This window comes from Benincasa hispida, chromosome 11 (assembly GCF_027475165.1).
Source record: "Benincasa hispida cultivar pf3 chromosome 11, pf3_genome.v1.1, whole genome shotgun sequence".
Taxonomy (NCBI): domain Eukaryota; kingdom Viridiplantae; phylum Streptophyta; class Magnoliopsida; order Cucurbitales; family Cucurbitaceae; genus Benincasa; species Benincasa hispida.
Genome location: NC_143488.1, coordinates 2,780,165 through 2,803,885, shown reverse-complemented (window position 1 = coordinate 2,803,885; position 23,721 = coordinate 2,780,165). Strand labels below are relative to the sequence as shown.

Genomic DNA, 23,721 nt, shown 5'->3' with positions numbered 1-23,721 from the left:
ATAATACCAGTTTTTTTCCTTTGACAGATAATCTAGAGAAAACAACAGAAAGCATATAACAATTTAGATAATCATTTTAAAATTATAAATGATAAATTCAAATTTTAATAGCATATCGATGTTTTTTAATCAATAGCATGTTTATTTTAGTCCTTATAACTAAACTATAATTATTTAGGGAGTGTTTGAGGTAAGGACTTTTTAATATTATAATAATCACCTCGTAAATATTATTTTACAATCCATATAGTCAATACTATTTCAAAAACTCTCATTTGCTATATTTACTATTTGTTACAACTTTTACTATTTTACATTCATCATTTTTTTTTATTCTTTGTTATAGTTTTTTACTATTTTATTCTCAAAATAAAATAGTTTACAACTCAAACACATATTATTATAACCAAAATTAAAAGAATCTATACCCAAACACAAACTATTATAACCCAACTATAGTAACTTTAGGAGTATAATAACTAACTCTTTATCCTAACGCCTCCTTAATATTCATTACTAAACATGACCTATTAAGAAGATTAAAATTTATGTAATACTATTTTACATTCGAATCTTCTTTTTTGTTTTTTCATGAAAATATATTTGCTAAAAATTATTTTAAAAGCTATGTTAATAATCTAAAATTACCAACCAAATGGAACTTACTGTCTCATTACAAAAAGAAAAAGTGGCAGTATAGTTGTGTTAAGGATGATACGTGAGATTCAACTAAATCAAATGTCAATTTGAAAAAACTTCAATTACTCCCTTCTAAAAGGGAAAAAAAACTTGCTCAAACTACATGAATTAAATCTTAATTTTTAACACCATAACGACGAAATAGAAACTATGGCCATCGTATTTGTGTGTTAAGGTTTAGGGTATTTTGAGATTAATTTTAGAAGGGTTAAAAAGTGATTATGTGAGATTCTTAACCGATTTTTATATTTCGTAGAATAATTTTGATTAAGGACCCATTTAGATTGACTTGAGAAAAATATGTTTTCTAAAAAAAAAATATTTTTATTTAAACACTTATGACAAAAATGGTTGAAAATACATTTAAAAAACTATTATGAGAGATTGCAAAACACTCTAATTTCTTCAAAAAATGACTTTTTTTTTTTTTTTTTTTAAATTAAACACTTGAAAATTTATTCTAACCACACCCTAAAGACCTGGTTGAATTGACTTCAGAAGAAAAATATTTCTCAAAAGACTTATTTTTATTTAAACACTTTTGATAAAAACTTATTAAAATACATTTGAAATTTTGTTTTGAGTGGTTGTCAAACACTTCAATTTCTTCCAAAATGATTTATTTTTTTAAATTAAACGTTTAAAAATATGTTATAAACACACCTTAAATCTATCAAAATCACTTTTAAACACATCTATTTTACACATTTTCTAAAAACTAGTTCCTACTAAAATCAATGGTACTTAAATCTTATTATTATTATTATTAATCACTCATTTTACCATCACTCATAGACATGCCCTTTGAGATTTTCCTAAATTTAGTTGTCACTTTTTAATTTCTAGTTTTATCCTTTAAAACTATCATTTATTTTATACATATATAAGTATAAAAGCATTTAATAGATCAACGTGATTTGGTAAGCATTTAATAAATTTCAAGCATAAAAACGAAAATTTAGTGTAAAATGAGGTAAAGAAAAATCAACGTATATTTAAAAATGATTTCATTAGTACATATTTCACGGTATTATGAAATTGTTAGAAATATTTTTGTCGGTTATAAAATCATTTCAACTCTAATCACTTAAAATTGAGTTAATATTTAATTTTATATTTTTAAATATAATTTTCATATTATCTCAAAATTGATTTTAAAGGATAAAAACATATTTAAGAATGATTTTAAAAATAACAAAAGTGATTTTAACATTTTATAATTACTCTTAAACATGTCCTTAACCATTTTTCAACCAAACACTAAAAATAACTAAAATTTTCATTTAAATCATTGTTAGGAAGAGGTCTTATGATTTGAGAATTTTCTAGATGAGAATTGATACAAATATCCAAAAGTCATATTTGTTTCACAGTTTACAATATACAATTCTCAGATATCATCTTTTTCCATAAACAATATTTTTTTTCCTTCTTTTGTTTTTCATTTCATATATAGTTCAATTTTAAATTGGTTAATTAATTAATATTAATTTAACAAAATTATACGAATATTTATTTTAATAATTAAATAATAATTTATTAAAATGTTTACTTAATTTATTTTTATAATAAAAAATTATTAAATGGATGCAAGTACTTTATTTACATAAATTTGGGGATTTTCAAAAATAGAAAAATATGAGAAACTATTTATACAAAATAATAAATTTTCAATTTTCTTTGGGGGAGGCTAATAGAGGCTTATAGAAGTTTATGAGTGTCAGTGATAGAAAATTGATAGAAATCTATCATTAGAGATATCCACGGGGCAAGGCTAGGATGTCATTCCCTAAAGTCTCCACAGGGACCAAGGCGAGGATTTTCCACATGGGAATTTGTGGGGATTGAGTCCTCTGCGAAAAAAATTTTTCCGTTAGTTTTTTTTAAAAAAAAAAAACTGATTTAAATTACTAATGTGAGCAAATTTTAATTGAATAATCAACTCTATCACTAAAATTGTTTATCATGGTTAGTTTTACATGACAATTTGAATTTAAAGATAAATTACTCAAATTTTGGTCTAAAAAACCAACCAACCTTTTATTAGAAATAAATAAATATAAATAAAATTATTTATATATATAATATAAATTTAAATATTCAATTTAAACATATTTATTATCTTGACAAATAAACAATCAAACTTGAAATTTAAATGTAATGTTTATATAATAATAATAATAATAATAATGATAATAATATAACATTAAATCATTATTCTAAATAAATAAATAAAGGCTAACTGAGGGAGGAACGGGAAACGGGGTTGGGGTAGGGACGGGGAATGCATTTTCCATCCCTAGCTCACGGGGAATTCCCTCAGGCAATCCCCCTCCATTCAGAACCATGGGAAAAATAGATATCTCTATCTATCACTAGATGTTGATCGAAATCTTTCAATATCCATTGATGCCTTTTTTACTATTTTTGTAAATAGTTTGACATTTTTTATATTTGTAAAAATTTCTTCTAAATTGTTAATTAATTAGCTAACCGTATCTTAAAGATATTTAATTAATAAACAATGATTATTTAAGTAGAGTTAGTACAAATATTTTTTAATAATAATAATTTATTACTTATTGATTTTTTTTTAATAATCAAACAGCTATTTCTTGAGATTAATTTTAATTTGATCATTCACTAGAAATATATGATTAATATTGATTATTTAGAATTGATCAATTATTCATTATGATTAATTTTTATTATTTCACTCATTATTAACACATCATATTTATATTAAAAAAACAGTATCGTGTATTAATATTTTCTTTATCAACATATCATACTTTTATCCCATTTTCTCCTTTTGTATGTAATATATTGTTTATTAAAATATATTTTCTTATATTATTTAATTGAAATTGAAATTACCTTAATTAATAAAAAAATAATTAAGTATTAGATTATAATTAATATAACATTAGGTATATTAATTGGTTAACTTAAATGATAAATTACACAATTTTCAAGTATTTATAATTAAAATTATTGTTGATTCTTAATTAATCAATTTTTATTAATATATTGAGGGTATGTTTACAAATAAAGAAGAATGGATCAACTTATTTATAAATATAGCAAAATGTAACTATCTATTAGTGATAAACCGCAGTAGAGTCTATAAGTCCGATAGATGTCTATCGCGGTCTATAGCTGATAGACAATGACATTTTACTATACTTGAAAACAATTTCAGCAATTTTATCATTTTAAAAAATGAAAACTTAGTTTAAATGATTAAACTGTTGGAAATACTTACAAATATAACAAAATATCATAGTTTATTTGTGATAGATCGCGACAAACTACTATATGTGTCTATCACGACACAAATGGATACAAATAGTAGTTTATCACGGTCTATCGCAAATAGACAGTAGAATGTTGCTATATTTGTAGATATTTTGGTTCATTTTTCTATATTTGAAAACAATCTTAAAAACAATTATCCTATATTGAACAATACTTATTGTTTAATTAATTAATCTATTAAATTTATAAAAAAACTGTCACATTTGATTCTATAAATTAAATATAAATATAATTTTTGTTCATTAAACTCTAATAGTATTTTTTAGGGAAAATTAAAAGGATATTGTCCTTTTAGAAACTATTTAGGAAAATATTGTTGTTTTCAAACTATTTGTAAAAATATTGTTGTTTTTTTTTTTAAATAAGTCGAGTGTTGAAAATAGGTCGAATTTTGAATCCTCGACCTTCCCCTTTCGTATTTTTTGTACGTCGAACTTTGAACCCTCGACCTTGCCCTAACATTATTATTGAGTCTGTTTAATTATCATTTTGGAGACCTTCCTCATAATTATTTGATGTGGAGAGAACAAAAGACCTTTCTCATTCCGGAGACCTTCCTCATAACATCATAATTATTTGATGTGTTAAAAATAATTTTGTATTGGGAGAGAACGAAAGAGGGAAGAGTAAGAGAGAGAGTGTGAGATATTGAGAGAGAGCGAGAGTTTCTAGTTTTTTTTTTTTTTTTTTAACTTGGGAGTTTCCAGCTTGATATGTTATTCTTTCTAACCCATTCATTGGTGCATATCTGGCATGAAGCTTCTAACTTGGGAGTTTCCAGTTTTTTTCTTTTTTGGTCTTTTTTTTTTTGAAACTTTATGAAAGATAGTTTTTTCATCTCAAGTGATTTGATGTGGAGAGAACGAAAGACCTTCATCATAATACTCATAATTATTTAATGTGTTATAAATAATTTTGTATTGGGAGAGAACAAAAGAGGGAAGAGTAAGAGAGAGTGAGATTTGAGAGAGTGTGAGCAGATCATGAGAACGAGAGCGAGAGCGAGAGCGAGATCCTGAGAACGAGAGCGAGATGTTAGCGAGAGTGAGATATCCGTACAATTTTTTTTTTCTTTATTTAATTCCCCATTCCACCTTCTTCTTTCTTTCTTTCTTTTTTTTTTTTTATTTATAAAAAAAAAAAAAAAAAAAAATTTTTTTTTTTTATAATTAAAAGAAAAAAAAAAACTCCATCAAAATCTTGGTACCAAATGTACAAAAAAAATCCAAGATCATTATTGTAAAATCTTTTAAACTATTGACCTCACTACTGTGATTAAAATTTCTGTTCTTTATATCAATTAGTCTTATTTATAGATTTGCATGTGAAGATTTTGAGTGTTGATTTGATTTATTATGTCCCCAAATTATTATCTAAAATATGTAAATTTGAATATTGAAGTTTTTTTAACCTAACTTTTTAGATTTAGACTATCTGATGTTATTATCTATGTCAGCGACATTTAAAAGCTTCTATATCAAAATAATTACTATTCATAATATATAAAAAGAATAAATTAAAAAAATAATATCTCATAAAAATTTTAAAAAATGTAAATTAAATGTCTCATTTATATAAAAATAATTACAAAAATCAATGTGTCCCACAAGGCGGACGTCGTCGATTTCGAGCTGGTTGTCGTCGTCGACTTCGAACCTGAGGTTACTCGGGTTCTTCTCGATGTTGCTCTGGTACCTCTGTAGGTGTTTCATAATATAAATATTCATTATGCTCTCCACGACCCCAGCTATGTCCATGCACGTATGAAGACGAAGGACCAACCTCTGAGTCATAATGTCCTGAACCAAATGTTGGCATAATCATCATCGGATTAACATAATCAGTTCATCCGACTAACCTCATCAAACTCATCCTCTTCCCGAACAAGTCCTCTACGTCTAGGAGCTGGTGGAGGAACAATAGGTATATCGTACATATAATGAATTTACTCCATATAGCTTTGGTTGTCACTACATATAACAAGAACCTGGTTCGGATCATTCGCAACCTCACGGAGTCTACGGTTGTTCGATCTCTGTGAATTATAAAACAATTAGACAATATTTAAAATAATTTTAAATTAAAAATAATTAGATAATATTCATTTATCAGATGATCCACAGCTGCTCCCGAACGAGTGACGTAGCGCCTTGTGATATTATTATACCAATGAATATATTCTGGAGTGACATCTGTGTCAAACTGTTCAAGAAAAACCCCCCACTGCAATAAACCTTGCACGATAGTGCCATCACACTACCAAATGTGCAATTTTTCCAGACCAATCTCCAGTCTTTAGGTCAATATCATGCAGTACGGGTTCAGTATTACAAGGTGATGGGACATCCTGCTGAAAACCGAATTGTCTCATCATCCTGTCAGGTAGATGCCACTCACTAATGTGAAAACATATGAGAGGACTCATCGTCCGCCATATGTTTTGACCATTCGAATAAAAATTAGGCAAAATATACATAATAATTTTGTACGGCTCCCAAATAACCTGAAACACAAAATATTATATTAAAGAATATTAAAGACAAATACAATAAAAATGTGTATAAAATAATCAATTAGATTCAGTGTAATGTACCTGTTCAGGTTGAAGTAGATCAAACATGTATCTATACTGGTTGACTACATGTGTGGTTGTCCTAGTCACACAAAATTTGTCTCTCCACCTAAATTTTTAAATTGATAATTTATAATTTAAATTAACTAGATCAGTGATATAAAAATTAAATTGAATTAAAACAACATACCGAGAACCGTAGGCTCGTCCAATTAACTGAGCGTCATTAACATGTAGCTGTGGAGCCATGGTTGGAAATCGCTCCCAAGGCCCAACTATCTCTCGAACCTCATGTATTGTTGCTTTGCATAGTTATCTATACAACCATGCCAAGCGTGCTCCACCCCACGAATACCGCCCCACATCATAGAGGTTAGCTAACAGTGGCAGGAACATCAAGTGAACAAAATGGCTTGATTTATCTGAAAACAAGCTTCCACCCACTATTTATAGTATATATATGCTTTTGTATATCTTATGACGGTTTCCTCGTCTGCATCATCTGTGAGCTGACAAAATTGTGTTCCTAACCATATTAAACTTAACATCGATCCTTAATCTTGTCGGCACGTGGGGTCGCACCGAGGTACAGGTGACAAGCTTCTAACCAGTCATCGTACATCACTCCGATGATCGGCTCACTGTCAATAGGTAATCCCAACAACACTTCTATGTCTTGTAGAGTGATAGTGCACTTTCCAACAGACATATGGAATGTATGCGTCTTGGGCCTCCATCTCTCGACCAAGGCTGTGATCAGATGTTAGTCCAACTGAATAAATACTAATCTAGCAACCCCATAGAATCTAGATGTGCGCAGTAGCGATAGTATTTGAGGGTGGAGCGGGATAGTGCGCTGGAGAACTGCCTCTCGACGCCTACAAGATAATTCTCTAGTAGTACAATCTCGTCATACAACAAATGATCGATGAATGGACTGGTCGTACAAAACATCGGAATCAACAGGTCTTGGGTTTAAAGCCATGATTTGAAATATATATATATATATATATATATATATTTTTCAATTAAAAAAATATTTGTTTCTCAATTTAACGAATAATGTACAACTTAATTAAAAGAATAATGTACAACTTAATTAGAAGAATAATGTACAACTTAATCAGAAGAATAATGTACAACTTAATTAAAAGAATAATGTACACCTTAATTAGAATAATAATGTACAACTTAATTAAAAGTTATGTACAAGTTAATTAAAAGAATAATGTACAAGTTAATTAAAAGAACAATATACAACTTAATTAAAAGAATAATGTACAATTTAATTAAAAAAATAATGTACAACTTTATAATATAAAAAAATTGAATATACAATAGGAGAGAGCGAGATTGAGAGAGCGAGATATTCAACGAGATTGTAGGAGAGAACGAGATTGAGAGAGCGAGATGTTCAGTGAGATACTCTTAATCTCGCTCTCTTCTACAATCTCGCTCTCTTCTTCAATCTCGCTCTCTCTTACAATATCTGAGAATGGAAGCTCCAATGGAAATAATATACAAACCCATATCTGAGAATCAATCTTTCACTATTTTATTCGATCATTGAATTTATCTCAGTTGTTGCCTACTGAGAGGATTTATCATTATTTTCTCAGAATTTTGGTTATTTTGTTTGTATGTAAATCACATTAGATGAAAGTCCATTCTTGAGCGTGGTAACTTGCATAACTAAACTTTTGTTTTTAGTTTAATTATATAAAAGATGGAAGTTTAAACATTTTACCTTACAGATATGTAACATCTTGAATTAATTCAAAGTGTACTAATTAATGATAACATAACATCCATTAATGATAATTCTTGTGATAGTTCTTATGGTTAAACTAATTAAAATCTTTTAACAATGTATGTATGAGAAATGTTGAGGATATGGGATGATTGCATAGGATTAATTAGACTAAGCTTATCCTGATTGTGTAAAGAGCATTAGTCATGGCCGCTCTCTCCTTCAATCTCGTTCTCTCTTACAATCTGCTTCACCCACTTATCTTCCTTGTCGAGGGTTGAAGTTTCGACTTATGTATGTCAAGACTCTACAAAATTAGTGATATTCCCTTATAAAGCGAGATTCTCATCACAAAATTAGCGAGATTTCCATGTATGTCGAAACTTCAACCCTCGACAACCTAAAGTGTTTCTTTGTTTGTCGAAACTTCAACCCTCGACAACCCTAATTTACGTATTGTTTCCAAGTTTTTATTTGTTTGTCGAGTTCTCAACGTTCGACCTCTACATTAGTCGAATCCTCGACCCTCGAATTCTAGCCTCGAACTCCCAAAACAACAATATTTCTCTAATAAGTTTCAAAACAACAATATTTCTCTAATAAGTTTTGAAAACAACAATATTAATATTAAAGGTCCGTATTTTTAATACCCAACCAAATACAATTATCTTTGACCAACATTAAGGTGATGAGATCATAGTTTGTGGGACCCACAATGACGTGGGAGTTGCTATGACATTTGCCATGTAATCACCTCAAAGTCTAGACCATATTTTATGGATGTCTAAACTAAATGAAAAACAGGTCGACTATCAACCGCTCCACGTTATTTTTTAAATTAAATCCAAAGAAAATGCGTATGAAACGTCCTAGATGGAATATCATATATCCAAATCCACTAATCATTAATATTCCATTGCTTATAATTTAAGTCATCCAAATTAAAAAATAAATTAGTTAAATTTTAAAAATTAGTCCCTTGACTTTTAAATTTGTGTTTGTTAAGTCCTCCAAACCTAACAAATATTTAATAAATCTCCAAACTTCTAAATTTGTGTATGTTTAGTCCCCTTATTCTAAAAATGGCTAATAAATTTTTTAATCTTTCTATAATTAAAAGGAATTCTTAAATTAATTTTCATCTTTTATTCAATAGATTCATAAATTTTTAATATTGTGTTATTCAGACATATCATACACAAAGTTGAAAGTTTATAGTCATATTAGACATAAAATATAGTATACTTATCTAGTCAATTAATTATTTTTTTAATATACAAGGAAGTTATTACACACAAAAGTGAACATTTAAAGACGTGTTAGACTTTTGTAAAGTTTAGTAATATATTAGATATAACATTAAAAGTAAATAAACCTAATTAAATTTATTTCTAGACAAGACAAAACTCATAATTTAACCATATTAAATTACAAGTTACTTATTTATAATCGTTTAATAAGCTTGTTAATTTTAGAAAATTATTCAATTGGTTCTTACCCTTATACATTTATGTGTAATAAATTATTACCTAACTTGTTGTCAAATTAATAATAATAAAGTAATTAGACTTTCGATGTATGAACTTTGCCTCCATAACTTGTTCTCGAATTAACTTTTTGTGTGGACGGTTGTTGTGGGTTGTTCGGAGCGAGGTTGGGAGGTCTTGGTGCTTGAGGACTATCTTGCAAAGTAGAGATAGATTCAAGCATCTGGTTCGTTTGATGATCGGTGATGGACGTTCTTGTTTTGTTTGGTGGGATCCTTGGTTGTCGGGGGGCGCGATTTTGGATTCATACGGGTCTACGGTGGTTCATGATACAAGGAGTAGTTTGGAAGCGCGGTTGTCGGAGTAAATGGATAGTGAGGGAGGTTGGAGGTGACCTATAGTGTCTTGGGAGCTGCTTGAGATATGGGGTCTTATCTAGGCAATGGGACCCAGGGTGGGGAGATTATTGGGTTTGGGTGTCGGATGCTAGTGGTCGATTTTCTATCGCTAGTGCATGGGAGAGTATGCGTCCTCGTCGTCATAGGGTGTCTTGGGCTGGTATTTTGTGGGTGGGGGGTGGTATTCCACGTCACTCATTCTGTGTGTGGTTAGCGGTGAGGGACAGGTTGGGTACGCGAGATTGGTTGAGGAGTTGGGGTGTGTTGTCAGGGGGGGTGTCTTCTGTGTGGAGGAGGTATGGAGTCACGAGATCTTTTTTTTTTTTTTTTTTTTTTAGTGTGGGTTTAGGAGAGAGGTGTGGTCTAGTGTGCTCCAGTTGGGTTCGATGCATCAGGTGGCTAGTTGGGATGTAGAGTTGAGTTGGTTGTGCCGAGTGGGTCGGGTAAGGGGGTGTATAGTAAGTTGTTTCGTGTTTTATGGTGTGCTTCCATATACAACATCTAGCATGAGTGTAATTGGCAACTGCATGGCTGCTCTGGTTCACCTCATGGTCTCTACTATTCGTGTTCGTGCTACTTTATGGCGGATTGACCTTCTTGGTCTTATCTAGTATGTGTACGGATGTTTTTTTTCTTTTTGAACTTCACATTGTTCTCTGTTTTGTTGTAGCCCCTAGTTTGTGGGGTTTGGGTTCTTTTCTCCGTCTTTCTCCCTGATGGTTTGCAAGTTTGCGTTTATGTGTTGGTTTTGTTCTGGTCTTATCCCATTGGCTTTGTTTTGGTTTTATTGTCCTGTCTTTGCTTGTGCTTTGTTGCTTTGATGCCTTGATCCTGGGCTGTGGGATCACCTTGTTGTTATATAACAATATCACATATTCTAAAAAAAAACTTTGCCTCCATAACTTTAAACCTAAGACGATTGTAATGAATAATAATTTTTAGAGATAATATCCAAGTGTATAATAACAACATTTTAAAAAAATTTGCTAATGTAGTAAAGTCTATCAACGATAAACTTCTATCACTAATAGACTTTTACCAGCGATATGGTCTATCGTTGATAGACTCACACCAATGATGGACTACATCGTTGATAGTCTCACACCAATGATGTAGTCTATCATTGATAGACTATCTAAATCTTGTCATGTTTGTAACTTTTTATATATTTTATATCTATTAATACTGTGGACCAGATTGTTATATTTGCGATTGTTTTTTAAACATATTAATATATCGCATTATCTTATATAAAAATTATTATTTAATCAATTTTGAAAGATTAAATTTAAAATGTATTAAAAATATACTAAGTTTAAAAATTTAAAAATTAAAAATATATGAACTAAAATTGAAAAAATTGGGATGATGTCCGAACCTAATAAATAACAATAAAGAAAAGTGAGGCAGCATTCAATTTGGAATTTGATCCAATTCCAAACTCCACAACCGCCTTATCTATTGTTTTATCGTGGGGTCCAACAAAGAAATTTGGAAAAAAGAAAAAAACGAGGCGAAAATAAAATTATGTAAATCCCAAGGGACTTTTCCATAAAACCGACTCGTTTTAAATATTCGACGAAGAAGAAAAAGGGAAAACCGAGTCAGAGATTCAGAATGTTTTTGCTATTGATGCAAAAAGACTCAACGGCGTCGTTTTCGATTTGTTAAAACTTAAACCCCCCACCCCTCCATCTTCCCACCACTGCCACAGACGTCTCTCTCTCTCTCTCCGTTTTCTTTCCTTCTGTAAACTTCAATTTCTCTCTCTTCTTTGTCGATTGCAATCATGGTGGAATCGGTGGAGTTACCGAGTCGACTCGGAATTCTTCCCTTCAGAAACAAGGTTCTTTTACCAGGCGCCATTATTCGGATTCGATGTACTTCACCCAGCAGGTATGAGTTAAGAAACGCTAGTTATTGCAGCTCTGTTTTCTCTTTTCTTGTTCCATTTCATGGATAATTTCATTTTGAATGCAAAATCATGATTCGGATTTTTGTTGAAATGAGATGGAGTAATTTGTGTGAAATCGATTTTGATTCTTTTGTTTTGGATTGACGATAAAGGAAGGTCAACTTTTCCTGCTTTTTCGTCTGTACGGTATATCGTGGGACAATTTTGGTTGTATTCGACTTCTGTCTTTATGTTCTGATAATCAGTTCTCAAATTCAAGTTGGAGCTCAGTTCTACTTTTCGGATTCTTGAACTATTTTCTTTACTGGGAAAATCTGATGTTCTCGGTCCTACTTGCTTTCGTAAATTTGTTTTTGTTGTGAGATTGTGCACATTTTATGGACGTTGACTAAAGGTTGACCTGAAAGATGTTTTTACTATGGACGCAGTGTGAAATTGGTGGAGCAGGAGTTGTGGCAGCGAGAAGAGAAGGGATTGATTGGTATACTTCCCGTTCGAGATGATGCTGACGCATCAGCGATTGGCCCTGTGTTATCTCAAGGTATTCAAGTTGCTGCTTATTTTATAAACCATTTAGGGTTAAGTGGCTGCATTTTGTATTGTATGAAGGAATTTTTGTTTGTGTGATGTATGTGTTTTGTACTGTTTCATTATGGCATGCCGAGGAAAAAATTATTAAATTGTTTCAGGAAAAAAATAAAATAAAATAATGGTCAGGTATGGGAAGTGATTCTGGTGATCGTAGCTCAAGGGTTCAATCTGGAGCCTCTGACTCACAAAGAGTAGATGGGAAAAATCATCAGGAAGTTATTCAATGGCATTCAAGGTATAATGTCTATTTGTATTTTGTCATTTCATAATCTAGTTCTTTATGTTTATTCAACTATAAGATAGCAGAAGTACCTTTAAGTTATTTTCTCTTAAAACTTTTCCTCACTGGATTCTATATCTTTCTCCATGTTCAATATACAATTTAGTCATTTTGTATGTATAATATTACGAATGCAAGATGGGGTAATAGTTGAGATGCTGGTTTTCTGAAATTCTTTTTATCAGGGGTGTTGCTGCTCGTGCCTTGCAGCTATCTAGAGGAGTGGAGAAACCAAGTGGAAGAGTGACATATACGGTTGTGCTAGAAGGTTTATGTAGATTTACTGTCCAGGAACTTAGCACCAGAGGAACATATTATACTGCACGAGTATCACCTTCAGAAATGACAAAGGCAGGTTGGTGGTCGAGTGCATTTTTATATGCTGTAAATTGGTGGAAAGTTGTCATTTTTTGGATAATTTTCATTGGTACAGGAAATTTTAGTATATTTTTCTCCCTTTCAGTTTCTGCAACAATTAAGTCATGTTGGAATTTAAATCTCTTTGGGTGATGCTAAGTATATGTTGTTATCATGTCAAACCCTTTTCTTTGTTGTATTTATAGCAAAGATGTCAGTCCCGCATAACATCTTCTTTTTCTTCTTCTTCTTTTTGGGTTCTGCTATCCTTACTCTATGAGTCAATAACAGAATCCAGAGTGTCGGTTTGCAGAACTGTCGTGTTTTGATGTAAACTTTTGTTAAACCTCAAGGACTTAACACATGACAAGGGCATATAATGAAGTGGAGTCTGTTCTTATTATTTTATAACTTCCTACTTTCTAAATATCAATTATAAAATCTTAAAGTTTACAGCTCAATTTAGAATTTTTGACCTCAATCTTTTGAAATCATTTTGTTGTCAGAATTTGAATCTCACAAACTAAAGAAAGAACAATTGCATTAGAAATAGTAAACAATCACACACACATGCACTAAATTTAAACCAAAAGCCCAATGATAGTGATGTAGTTTTTCTTGCATAAGGGGTCTTGATTACAAGCAAACTTGAAATAATAATTAAACATGCTGGAAAGTTATTCATCAACTGCTAATTGAACATGTACCACAGACATTTAATCGGACACATCTTTAATCATCAAAGTGCTTCCCCATTAGATAACCCTGTTTTAAACGGATAGAAGTTGAGAGGCTACATAAGTTCCATTTGATATAACTTGTAAGAAAGAAGATGGAGGTTTGATGTCATGATGAGTTTAAAAGTTCTGTATTTAAATTTGGAACCAAAAACTTGCGGTTTGATGGAATCAAAGTGAAATTTGACTGCGCACGTGTGTATAAATGTTGAATCGTTATTTATGGATCTGAATCATTTACTGCCTTGAATGCATTGATAATATGATTCAGTGTCAGGAGGAGGCATATAAAGCAAATACTTAACATGTTGAGTAATTTAGGTTCTAGTTTACAGTCCCTGTGAAACTTGCTTTGCTTTCCTGATTTTATCATATGCTTTTCTTTGGAAGTGGTTTTCCAAATAGACCTTTTGAGTTTGTTGATTAAACAAATAGGTTGCCTTCTGACCTCATCTGCTGACGCTGTTAGTTGCTTCTTTCTTTCTCATCTTAATTAGAGATGGAGCAAGTGGAGCAAGACCCAGATTTTATTTCATTATCTCGACAATTCAAAGCTACTGCAATGGAGCTTATATCCGTTCTTGAACAGGTACCCAGTGATGCTACTCTTTTGTTCAGTTACATTACATGGTTATTGTCCTTATTCGGGGTGTTGAAAAATGGTATCTTTCATGAAAGAAAGATACGATATCATTAATTTTGTTGGTTCCTTTGGTGCATGGAGGCAAGATTATTGCTAATGCTAATATTCTTTCAAACAGGACTATTGCTACTGCTAATATTCTTTAAAACAAGATTATTGCTAATTTTTTGTTGAAAGAAATCCAAGTGGTTATTCCTAGACCTGTATCTGACGCGAACAATTTGCTTTTGTTAGAGGTGATGAGACTAGTGGAAGGTGTTTCTTTCGCTTCTTGTAACAATAAATGGAAGGCAGATTCAGGGGCTGTTTTTCTTTTTAACTATTTAGTGAATTCAAGTTCTTCTATTTTCCCCAAAGTTAACAAGGTGTGGTTAAATGCTGTTTGTAAATCAAGATATTCGGGGAAAAGCTTATGTTTTAGTTTGGTTTGTTCGTTGGGTGAGGTTTAAATATTGCAAATAGGTTATAAAAGAAATGACCTCCCATAATTCTATCTTTCAATCTGCATTTTTGTTTTACAGCACTGGGAAGTCGAGAGTTTCAGTATTCTTATAGTGGCGAATGTTAGGCCTATACCATCAGAATCTTTAGTGTTTCTTGGGCTTTTGATAAATGATCAACGGGTATTTAAAAGCAAAACCAAGATTTTATGACTTATGTCATAAAAGCTATTATGTTAGGACTTTGGAATGGAAAAAAACAAAAAAGTCTTTAAAGGGAAATCCTTGGAGTGGAGTGATAGGGTGGGTCTAGCTGAAAGTCATGCTTCTTTTATGGGGACCATTTTTGTAATGTTTTGGGCCTTTTGGTTTAAACCTGTAGTCCGTTTGGGGAATTTTTTTAACTTCTCTTGAAGGGAGTTATTAGTTGCTGGTTCTTTGTTGGTAGCTTCTCATTGATCAATGGAAAATTTTGTTTCTTTATCAAGGGAGATTTACTTTTTTAGATTATATCTATTCCTCTCTCTTTTAAATCTGAGTCCATTTAATTTTTCATCACTTTTGTTATTACTATGTACATCTAAGTCATCCTTTGGAACAGTAATTCACTCATTTTTCCGCTTCTAGAAACAAAAAACTGGAGGGCGGACAAAAGTTCTTTTGGAGACAGTTCCAGTTCATAAACTGGCTGATATATTTGTTGCCAGTTTTGAGATGAGTTTTGAAGAGCAACTATCTATGCTGGATTCAGTTGATTTAAGAGTAAGGCTTTCAAAAGCAATGGAGTTAGTTGACAGGCATTTACAGGCAAGTCTTTATCAAAGAGTAAATAATAGTAAATGTTCACCTCAATATTCCTTTTTCTTCTGGTGAAGTCATGTTGTTATTAACTTGCAACAGTCGATACGTGTAGCAGAGAAGATTACGCAGAAAGTAGAAGGACAGCTATCAAAATCACAGAAAGAATTCCTTTTGCGTCAGCAGGTTAGCTTTCACACAGCATTCAGCAATTATAGCTTTTCTGTAGTCTGACAGTAGGAACATCACATTATGTCCAAGATTTTTGTTATTTTACAGCGTTACTGAGTTTGTATTCATTATCACTAAAAGATGAAAGGATGGGCAATTTGTTAGAAGCTTTATCAATGGTGTCATGTCTAATGGCATGTTATTATATGTAATTGTAAAAATCCATCAATATGTTGCATGGCTACACCTGCTATTTTAGCTATTCATACATACATTTTTACGTTATTAATGACCTTTTTATGTTGAATTCTATAGCGTTATTCAAATATATGATGCATATTATTTCTACATTAGGAATAACTAATGATCTTTTCTAATAATTTGGTGACCTCTTAACACTTTTAGCTGATTTTATTACTTCATATAATTGCATTGTTTATCTTAAATACAAATTGATTAGGATATTGATTGCTTGTTTGATCCAATATAGTATCATTCTCATGTAATCTAATTTGCTGCCCTTATTGTTGAGAATGATTTCAAATTTTTCTGAGATATCTGTTGTTATGGAAAAGTACCTCTGACAGAGGTCAGGTTTCACCATGTGATTCGGTGGATGGTAGGTAATACTATGTCATTTATTGCATGATGTGTAGATGAGAGCCATTAAGGAGGAGCTTGGTGATGAGGATGATGAAGATGATTTGGTTGCCCTGGAAAGAAAGATGCAAAGTGCTGAAATGCCTGCTTATATCTGGAAGCATGCTCAGAGAGAGTTGAGGTATCAATTTCTGAGAAGACACATATAGTATAGGTTTATTTTTTGTGCAGAAAAAGTTCTGATTTGTTATCATAGGTAGCTAGCACTAGCAAACACTGGGAAAAAAGATAGTGAAATAATTTTTCTTTGTTTTATTTTTTATTGTTGAAATGGTGGTTATATCCAATCCTGTGGTGGGATATATAGTGGTGAACTCTGTATAATGACATATTCCTATTTTTGTTACTCAATTCGTTTGCTGTGAAGGGGATGCTTTGCCTTCCTAATCTCTTTAATAACAACATAATATCTTTCGGTATTATTGTGGAATTACCATCTCATGGCTGCAACATGTAGCAAAATGATGTCCTTGTCTGGGGCAGACGTTGCAACCAGTAGGGCAATAGAGGCCAAAGAAAGATTATATGGACAAGTACCATAAGAAGTAGATTTGTTTGCTACACACAATATCAAACATGCACAACCAACCTTGAAAGCTTGCTAGAAAAATTAATGTTTTACAGGAAAGCACATGTTTGATTTTAATACTGTATCATTGTTGGCTAATTCTTCCAGTTGTATTCTGAATCTCTGATCAGATGCGATTTTTATGTGTCGGCTAATTTTACACCTTTATTTCTATAACCTTGACAGGAGCCTTAAAAAAATGCAACCTCAACAACCTGGATATAACAGCTTGCGAGTTTACCTTGAGCTTCTTGCTGACCTTCCATGGAAAAAGGCTACTGAAGAAAATGAATTAGACTTGAAAGCTGCAAAGGAACGTCTTGACAGTGACCATTATGGTTTGGTCAAGGTCAAGCAACGAATTATTGAATATCTTGCTGTTCGGAAGGTAACTTGTCATCTTTCCTTTTTTTCAACCCTCAGTGTCTGAGTTTAAATTTGGTATCATATGACACCGTCCAACATTTTCAGCTTAAGCCAGATGCAAGAGGGCCTGTGCTGTGCTTTGTTGGGCCACCGGGTGTGGGGAAGACATCTTTGGCATCATCTATTGCTGCTGCTCTAGGCAGAAAATTCGTACGCATATCCCTGGGTGGTGTTAAAGATGAGGCTGATATTAGAGGACATAGGAGGACCTACATTGGAAGCATGCCAGGGCGTCTTATTGATGGACTGAAGGTAGTCTTCCCCTTTCCTCCCTTTGATTCTAATTTAATTGCTCTTTCAGAATTATTATTTAGCCAAAGCTTCAGCGTTTGCAGCGTGTTCCTGGTAGATTAAACTATTGTTTTGGTGATCATTGTCTATAGTGTTTGATGCTTCTTATTCAATCCATTTTTATCTAGTATCATTTTTCCTTATCACCTTATGAACTTTAGCCAGGGTGTTTTCCCTTTCAAGAAGGTTAAGGTGCTTATCAATGGTAAGAAACCTTAGTGAGTTATGGTTAGGAAGGAATAGGAAATATTTTGTTGTTATTCCTCTAATCTAATTGCAGATGATTGGAATTGCTCTCTCTCTTGGTTGACTAGGTTTGATGCTTTATCTACTCTTCCTTGAAATTTCTTCTTTAATATTTTACAGAGAGTAGCTGTTTGCAACCCAGTCATGCTATTAGATGAGATTGACAAGACAGGTTCTGATGTGCGAGGTGATCCAGCTTCAGCTCTACTGGAGGTTCTTGACCCTGAACAGAACAAAAAGTTCAGTGATCAGTATCCTAATCTAATGTTTTTATTTTTAGTACATTGCACACATTTTGGTTATAGAGCTTGCTTTGGTGTTTAGCTTCCGTATGGCCTTATGAAGGCAAGGATGAAGGTAAGGGAGATTATTTAGAAGGTTTTAAATAGATCAGAACGTTAGTGTCCTTGGAATTGTCTCTCTCAAGGCTAACACTCTTGTTCTATTTGTGAAATCCGTTTTTGTGAATGAGTAAGAAATAGAAGGTGCTTTAGGAACTAAATAATATTTGAATGTCTACTTTTCATGGTTGGAAAGAAATAGGGTACTTATTGAGGATGAGGTTGAAATGGTCGAGTGGGCTGCAGTAATGATGCTCTCTTTTTTTTTTTGGTAGGAATGTCGGTCATAGATTTAGCATTTTTTTTCTTTCTTGTTGCTGTCTTATAGTAGGGTTTTTGCTGGTTAAGCATATAATTGGTGTCTACTACGTTGCATCTAAATTAATGCTTAGTGTTGTTGAAATTCTAAAATTGCTTCTTTATCCTTGAGGTACTTGGAGTGATTTCTTAACTAATGATGAATAGCTATTTGAATGTCCCATTTGACCTTTCAAAGGTTGTCTTTGTGGCCACTGCTAACAGAATGCAGCCTATACCGCCTCCTCTTCTAGATAGGATGGAAGTCATTGAGCTGCCTGGATACACACCAGAGGAAAAACTTAAGATTGCAATGCACCATTTGATTCCACGAGTTTTGGAACAGCATGGGCTAAGTGCTGAATTTCTTCAAATTCCAGAGGTAGTTAACTCTTACTGATTACAATTAATTGATATCAGAGCGAATACAAACTGGAAAGAGTTTCAAGAGTCTACTGATTCTCTCGCTTGCTCTTTTCTTGTCATTCCTACCTTGCACATTCTCCCTACTCTGTGGTTCCTACATACATCCTGAATCGAGTTCCTACCCTCCCCCATAAACCACACAATAACCTTGCTAATTACCACGTTCTCTTTGCTCTTATTTTATGTGTACTTTTTTAAAATTATTATTTATTATTTTCAATTTCTGTCTTCAGCCAGGCTGCTTTTACTTTTCCCTTGTACTATTTTCTTCATCGACGAAAATATCTGTTTTTTTCATAATAATAATTCTCTCGGGCTTGTTTGTTTCACGTGATCCTACAGCTAGGGGTGGAAACGGTTCGGTTCGGTTCGATTTCGTGGTCAAACCGAACCAAATTGAACCAAATTTTCTAATATGTGAAACTGAATCAAACTGCATATAAGCGGTTCGGTTCAGTTTTGTTCTTTAAATTAAAAACGGTTTGGTTTTAAATTTGATTTTACTTTTTTTTTTCTTTCTTTTTTTAATATATATATATATATATATATATATATATATATATATATAAGTTAAAAACAATCGGTTCGGTTTCAAATTCGGTTTTCGAAATTGAAACCGAACCGAACCGAATTAATTAAATTTTGAAACCGGACCAAATCACATTTTTTGGTTTCACTAGGTTTTCGATTCGGTTCGGTTCGGTTTTGTTTTAGTTGAAGATAGCATCTAATGTGTAATGTCTGTCTTCATCTCAAAAGTGGGGTTCTTTCTATCTATGGACATGCAGCATCAATGCTGTGTTGTTTCATATCTGTTATAGAATTTACTGATGCTATTTCTTATTATATTTGAAAGCAATTTATAAGTACCTGTTTTTTGTGATAGGCAATGGTTAAACTTGTGGTTCAAAGATACACTAGAGAGGCTGGTGTACGAAATCTTGAGAGGAATTTGGCCGCGTTGGCTCGTGCTGCTGCTGTTAGGGTTGTGGAAAGAGATCAAGCTGTCCCATTGAATAAAGATGTGCATCAGGTTTCTTCTCCTCTGTTGGAAAACAGACTTTCTGATGCAGCTGAAGTAGATATGGAGGTCATCCCAATTGGAGCGGACCATGAGATACCGAACCCGTTGAGGATAGCCTCTCCATTGGTCGTTGATGAGGCTATGCTTGAAAAAGTGCTTGGGGTAATAATCCATGTCCACTTCTTGCATGTGTTGCTAAATATATGTTTATTACTTGAAACTATTACTCGTGTGTTTGTAAAGTCCATGATGAATGAACTACTTGTGTTGTGTCCTGCTTTTTTCTGCTTCACCAGTAGACATGCTAGGTTATTTTCAATTGGTTAATGAATCTTTCTGCTCTAAGTTAGATATTCACTTCAGTTCAAAATCTAGTGCTGTTGAGCGAAACGAATAGTATAACTTTGAGCGACTATGTGACCTATTCGGGGCGATGATATCTTTATCGTCATGTTGGCATATAATTGAACTCCCAAAATAAAAAGCTTTTCTTATCCTTTCTTCTTCTTGATTGGAATTTTTAGAGAAACATTTTCCACATATTTTAATTCTTGTTAGTTGTTAATGTAATGCAGCCTCCTAGGTTTGATGACAGAGAGGCAGCCGAGCGGGTTATATCACCTGGGATATCTGTTGGCTTGGTTTGGACTGCCGTTGGGGGAGAGGTTCAGTTCGTGGAGGCTACAGCAATGTCCGGGAAGGGAGAATTACATCTCACCGGCCAGCTTGGTGACGTCATTAAAGAATCAGCCCAGATAGCCCTTACCTGGGTGGGTATCTTATTCATCTTGATACTTGAGTGTCTTCGTAAATATAACTTTATCTCAACAATATTTAACCTCTTCGCTGTTGCATAACTACAGGTCCGAGCAAGGGCAACAGATCTGAAACTGGCATCAGCTTGTGAATCTAATCTTTTGGAGGGTCGTGATATTCATATACATTTTCCTGCTGGTGCGGTGCCTAAAGATGGGCCTTCAGCTGGTGTGACTCTTGTAACAGCCCTGGTCTCACTATTTGGTCAGAAAAGAGTTAGGGCTGATACTGCAATGACAGGAGAAATGACTCTGAGGGGTCTTGTTCTACCTGTTGGTGGCATCAAGGACAAGGTATATATCACCTCATATTTGAATGGATGTTTATAGGTTAAATTACAAGTTTAGTCCTTAAACTCTAAGGTTTATGTCTATATGGTTCCTCATCTTTTAAACTTATAAATTTAGGCCCCATTTGGTAATTATTTTGTTTTTTATTTTTGAAAATTAAGCCCGTTTTCTCTCATTTTTTTACAATGGTTTGCATCTTTCTTAAGTACCAGAGCTGAATTTTTAGCCAAATTTCAAAAGAAAAAGAAAACAAGTTTTTAAGAACATTTTTTTTTTGTCTTGGAAATTTGGCTTGTTTTTTTAAAACAAGAGTAAAAATGTAGATAACAAAGCAACAAATTTAGAGGTGGAAGATGTGGCTGTAGGCTTAATTTTCAAAAACTAAAAACAAAAAACAAAATGATTACTAAACGGGACCTTAGTTATTGAACTTTAATATTTTTTAATGTTGTTGATTTACTAGACACAAAATTGAAAGTTTAGAGTTTCATTAGACATGAAATTAAAATTTATATGGTATAGATCAATTAATTTTTAAAAATTTTAAAATTTGTCAACGACCTATCAGACACGAAATTGAAAGTTTAGGGACTTGTTAAACACAATTCTTTAAACACAAGCTTTAAAATTTCGAAATTAAACTTATAATTTAACCTTCATAAAAAGCACATTCATGTTATAATGCAAGTGAGATGTTTTGCAGATATTAGCCGCTCATCGTTATGGAATAAAGAGAGTTATTCTGCCAGAGAGAAATTTGAAAGATTTAGTGGAAGTTCCTTCCGGCGTGCTTGCTAGTATGGAGGTAAGAATATTAAAGATGTTTTCTCTGTCTATTATTAAGGCCCCCGTTTAGTAATCGTTTAGATTATTATTTTTTATATCTAAAAATTAAGTTTTATTTACTCTCCTTTCTTACGATGTTTTGCATGTTTTTCTCAAGTAAAAGAGTTTAAATCTCAACTCAATTCCAAAACTTTTTTTAGTTTTCAAAACTTAGCTTAGTTTTTGAAAACATTAGTAAGAAGTAGTTAACAAAGCAAGAAATTTAGAGGTGAAAATGGTGTTTATAACCTTAATTTTCAAAAACTAAAAATCAAACGGTTACCAAACGAGCCTAAGATTAGTAATGTTTTTGACATGTTTTCTTCATATCATTAGATATTACTAGCAAAGCGGATGGAAGACGTACTGGAGCAGGCTTTTGAAGGTGGATGTCCATGGAGATTACACTCCAAGTTATGACAAAGCACACGTGGCATGATAATTGTCTAAAACCCGAGCGATTGAATATTAGCACATTGCTGTATCCATCGAGTAAAAAACTACTAATCGATTTTGGTCGGAGCTGGGTCTGGCTAATCAAGCATTGCTCATTATTCTTGTGCAAGAAGTTACCCAATTTGCTGCAGAAAGTTACGATTGGTTTGCATAAAAACCATGGTATGTAATATTCTTTCAAGTTTCTAATGAACGTTCATCGGCTACTGCGCTTTTTCCTGCTCGTGATTATTCTCCATGTAATTATGAAAATAATTCTGTATTTATATATGAAAAAACAGATCTTTAATTAGTCTTATTAATGTTTTCAAATGTGGAATAAGAGTATAAGCAAAAGTGTACGGAAAGAAAGGAAGGATATATAGTGATGTATAACTAATCTTACTGAAATACTGCTTGTTGACTTCAATTATTTCATTTTCATATATTATCAACTTTTTGCTTTCTTAATTTCTCCTCTTTATTTTAGTTTATTTTTATTTTATTTTCTTTTTGACACCTTGATGTTACTTGGGAATGGGCCTAACACGGAACAATCGGAGTAACAATTTTTATATGCATAATAGATTTTTTTTAAAAAAAAAAAATTAAAAAGAAAAAAAAAAGTGATTTGTGAGTTGAGGGGTGTTCTATGAGTTTTCAAAAGGGCCGTGAGTGTTTGATGATATAATTCCAATGATTGGGATTAGTCATGAAATGATTGGAAGTGTTGAAATAAACTTGGGTGATCATCTACAACTATTTATGTCGAGCAATGTTGTCACATCAAAGACCTGCATTAACATTGCACGAACAAGTAAACTACTCAAATTAGACACATAAACTTCGGGTCAATAAGACGAGGAGTGGAGAAAGAAGTGGGGAGAAGAAACAACGGAGATGGGGATTATATTCTCCAT

At 32.4% G+C, this 23,721-nt stretch overlaps 1 protein-coding gene across 1 annotated transcript; it reads left to right on the top strand.

Annotated features, from left to right (window-relative positions):
• The first annotated feature begins 11,635 nt into the window (after positions 1–11,635).
• Positions 11,636–23,272, top strand: LON2 (lon protease 2). The gene is made up of 17 exons (XM_039048800.2): positions 11,636–12,120; positions 12,568–12,680; positions 12,857–12,965; positions 13,196–13,365; positions 14,602–14,693; positions 15,815–15,994; positions 16,088–16,171; positions 16,813–16,937; positions 17,571–17,772; positions 17,856–18,062; positions 18,468–18,598; positions 19,154–19,367; positions 20,298–20,597; positions 21,011–21,205; positions 21,299–21,544; positions 22,245–22,346; positions 22,703–23,272. The coding sequence occupies exons 1-17, from the start codon at positions 12,014–12,016 to the stop codon at positions 22,784–22,786; spliced, it is 2,661 nt and encodes an 886-aa protein (XP_038904728.1). The 5' UTR covers positions 11,636–12,013; the 3' UTR covers positions 22,787–23,272.
• The last annotated feature ends 449 nt before the right edge of the window (positions 23,273–23,721 follow it).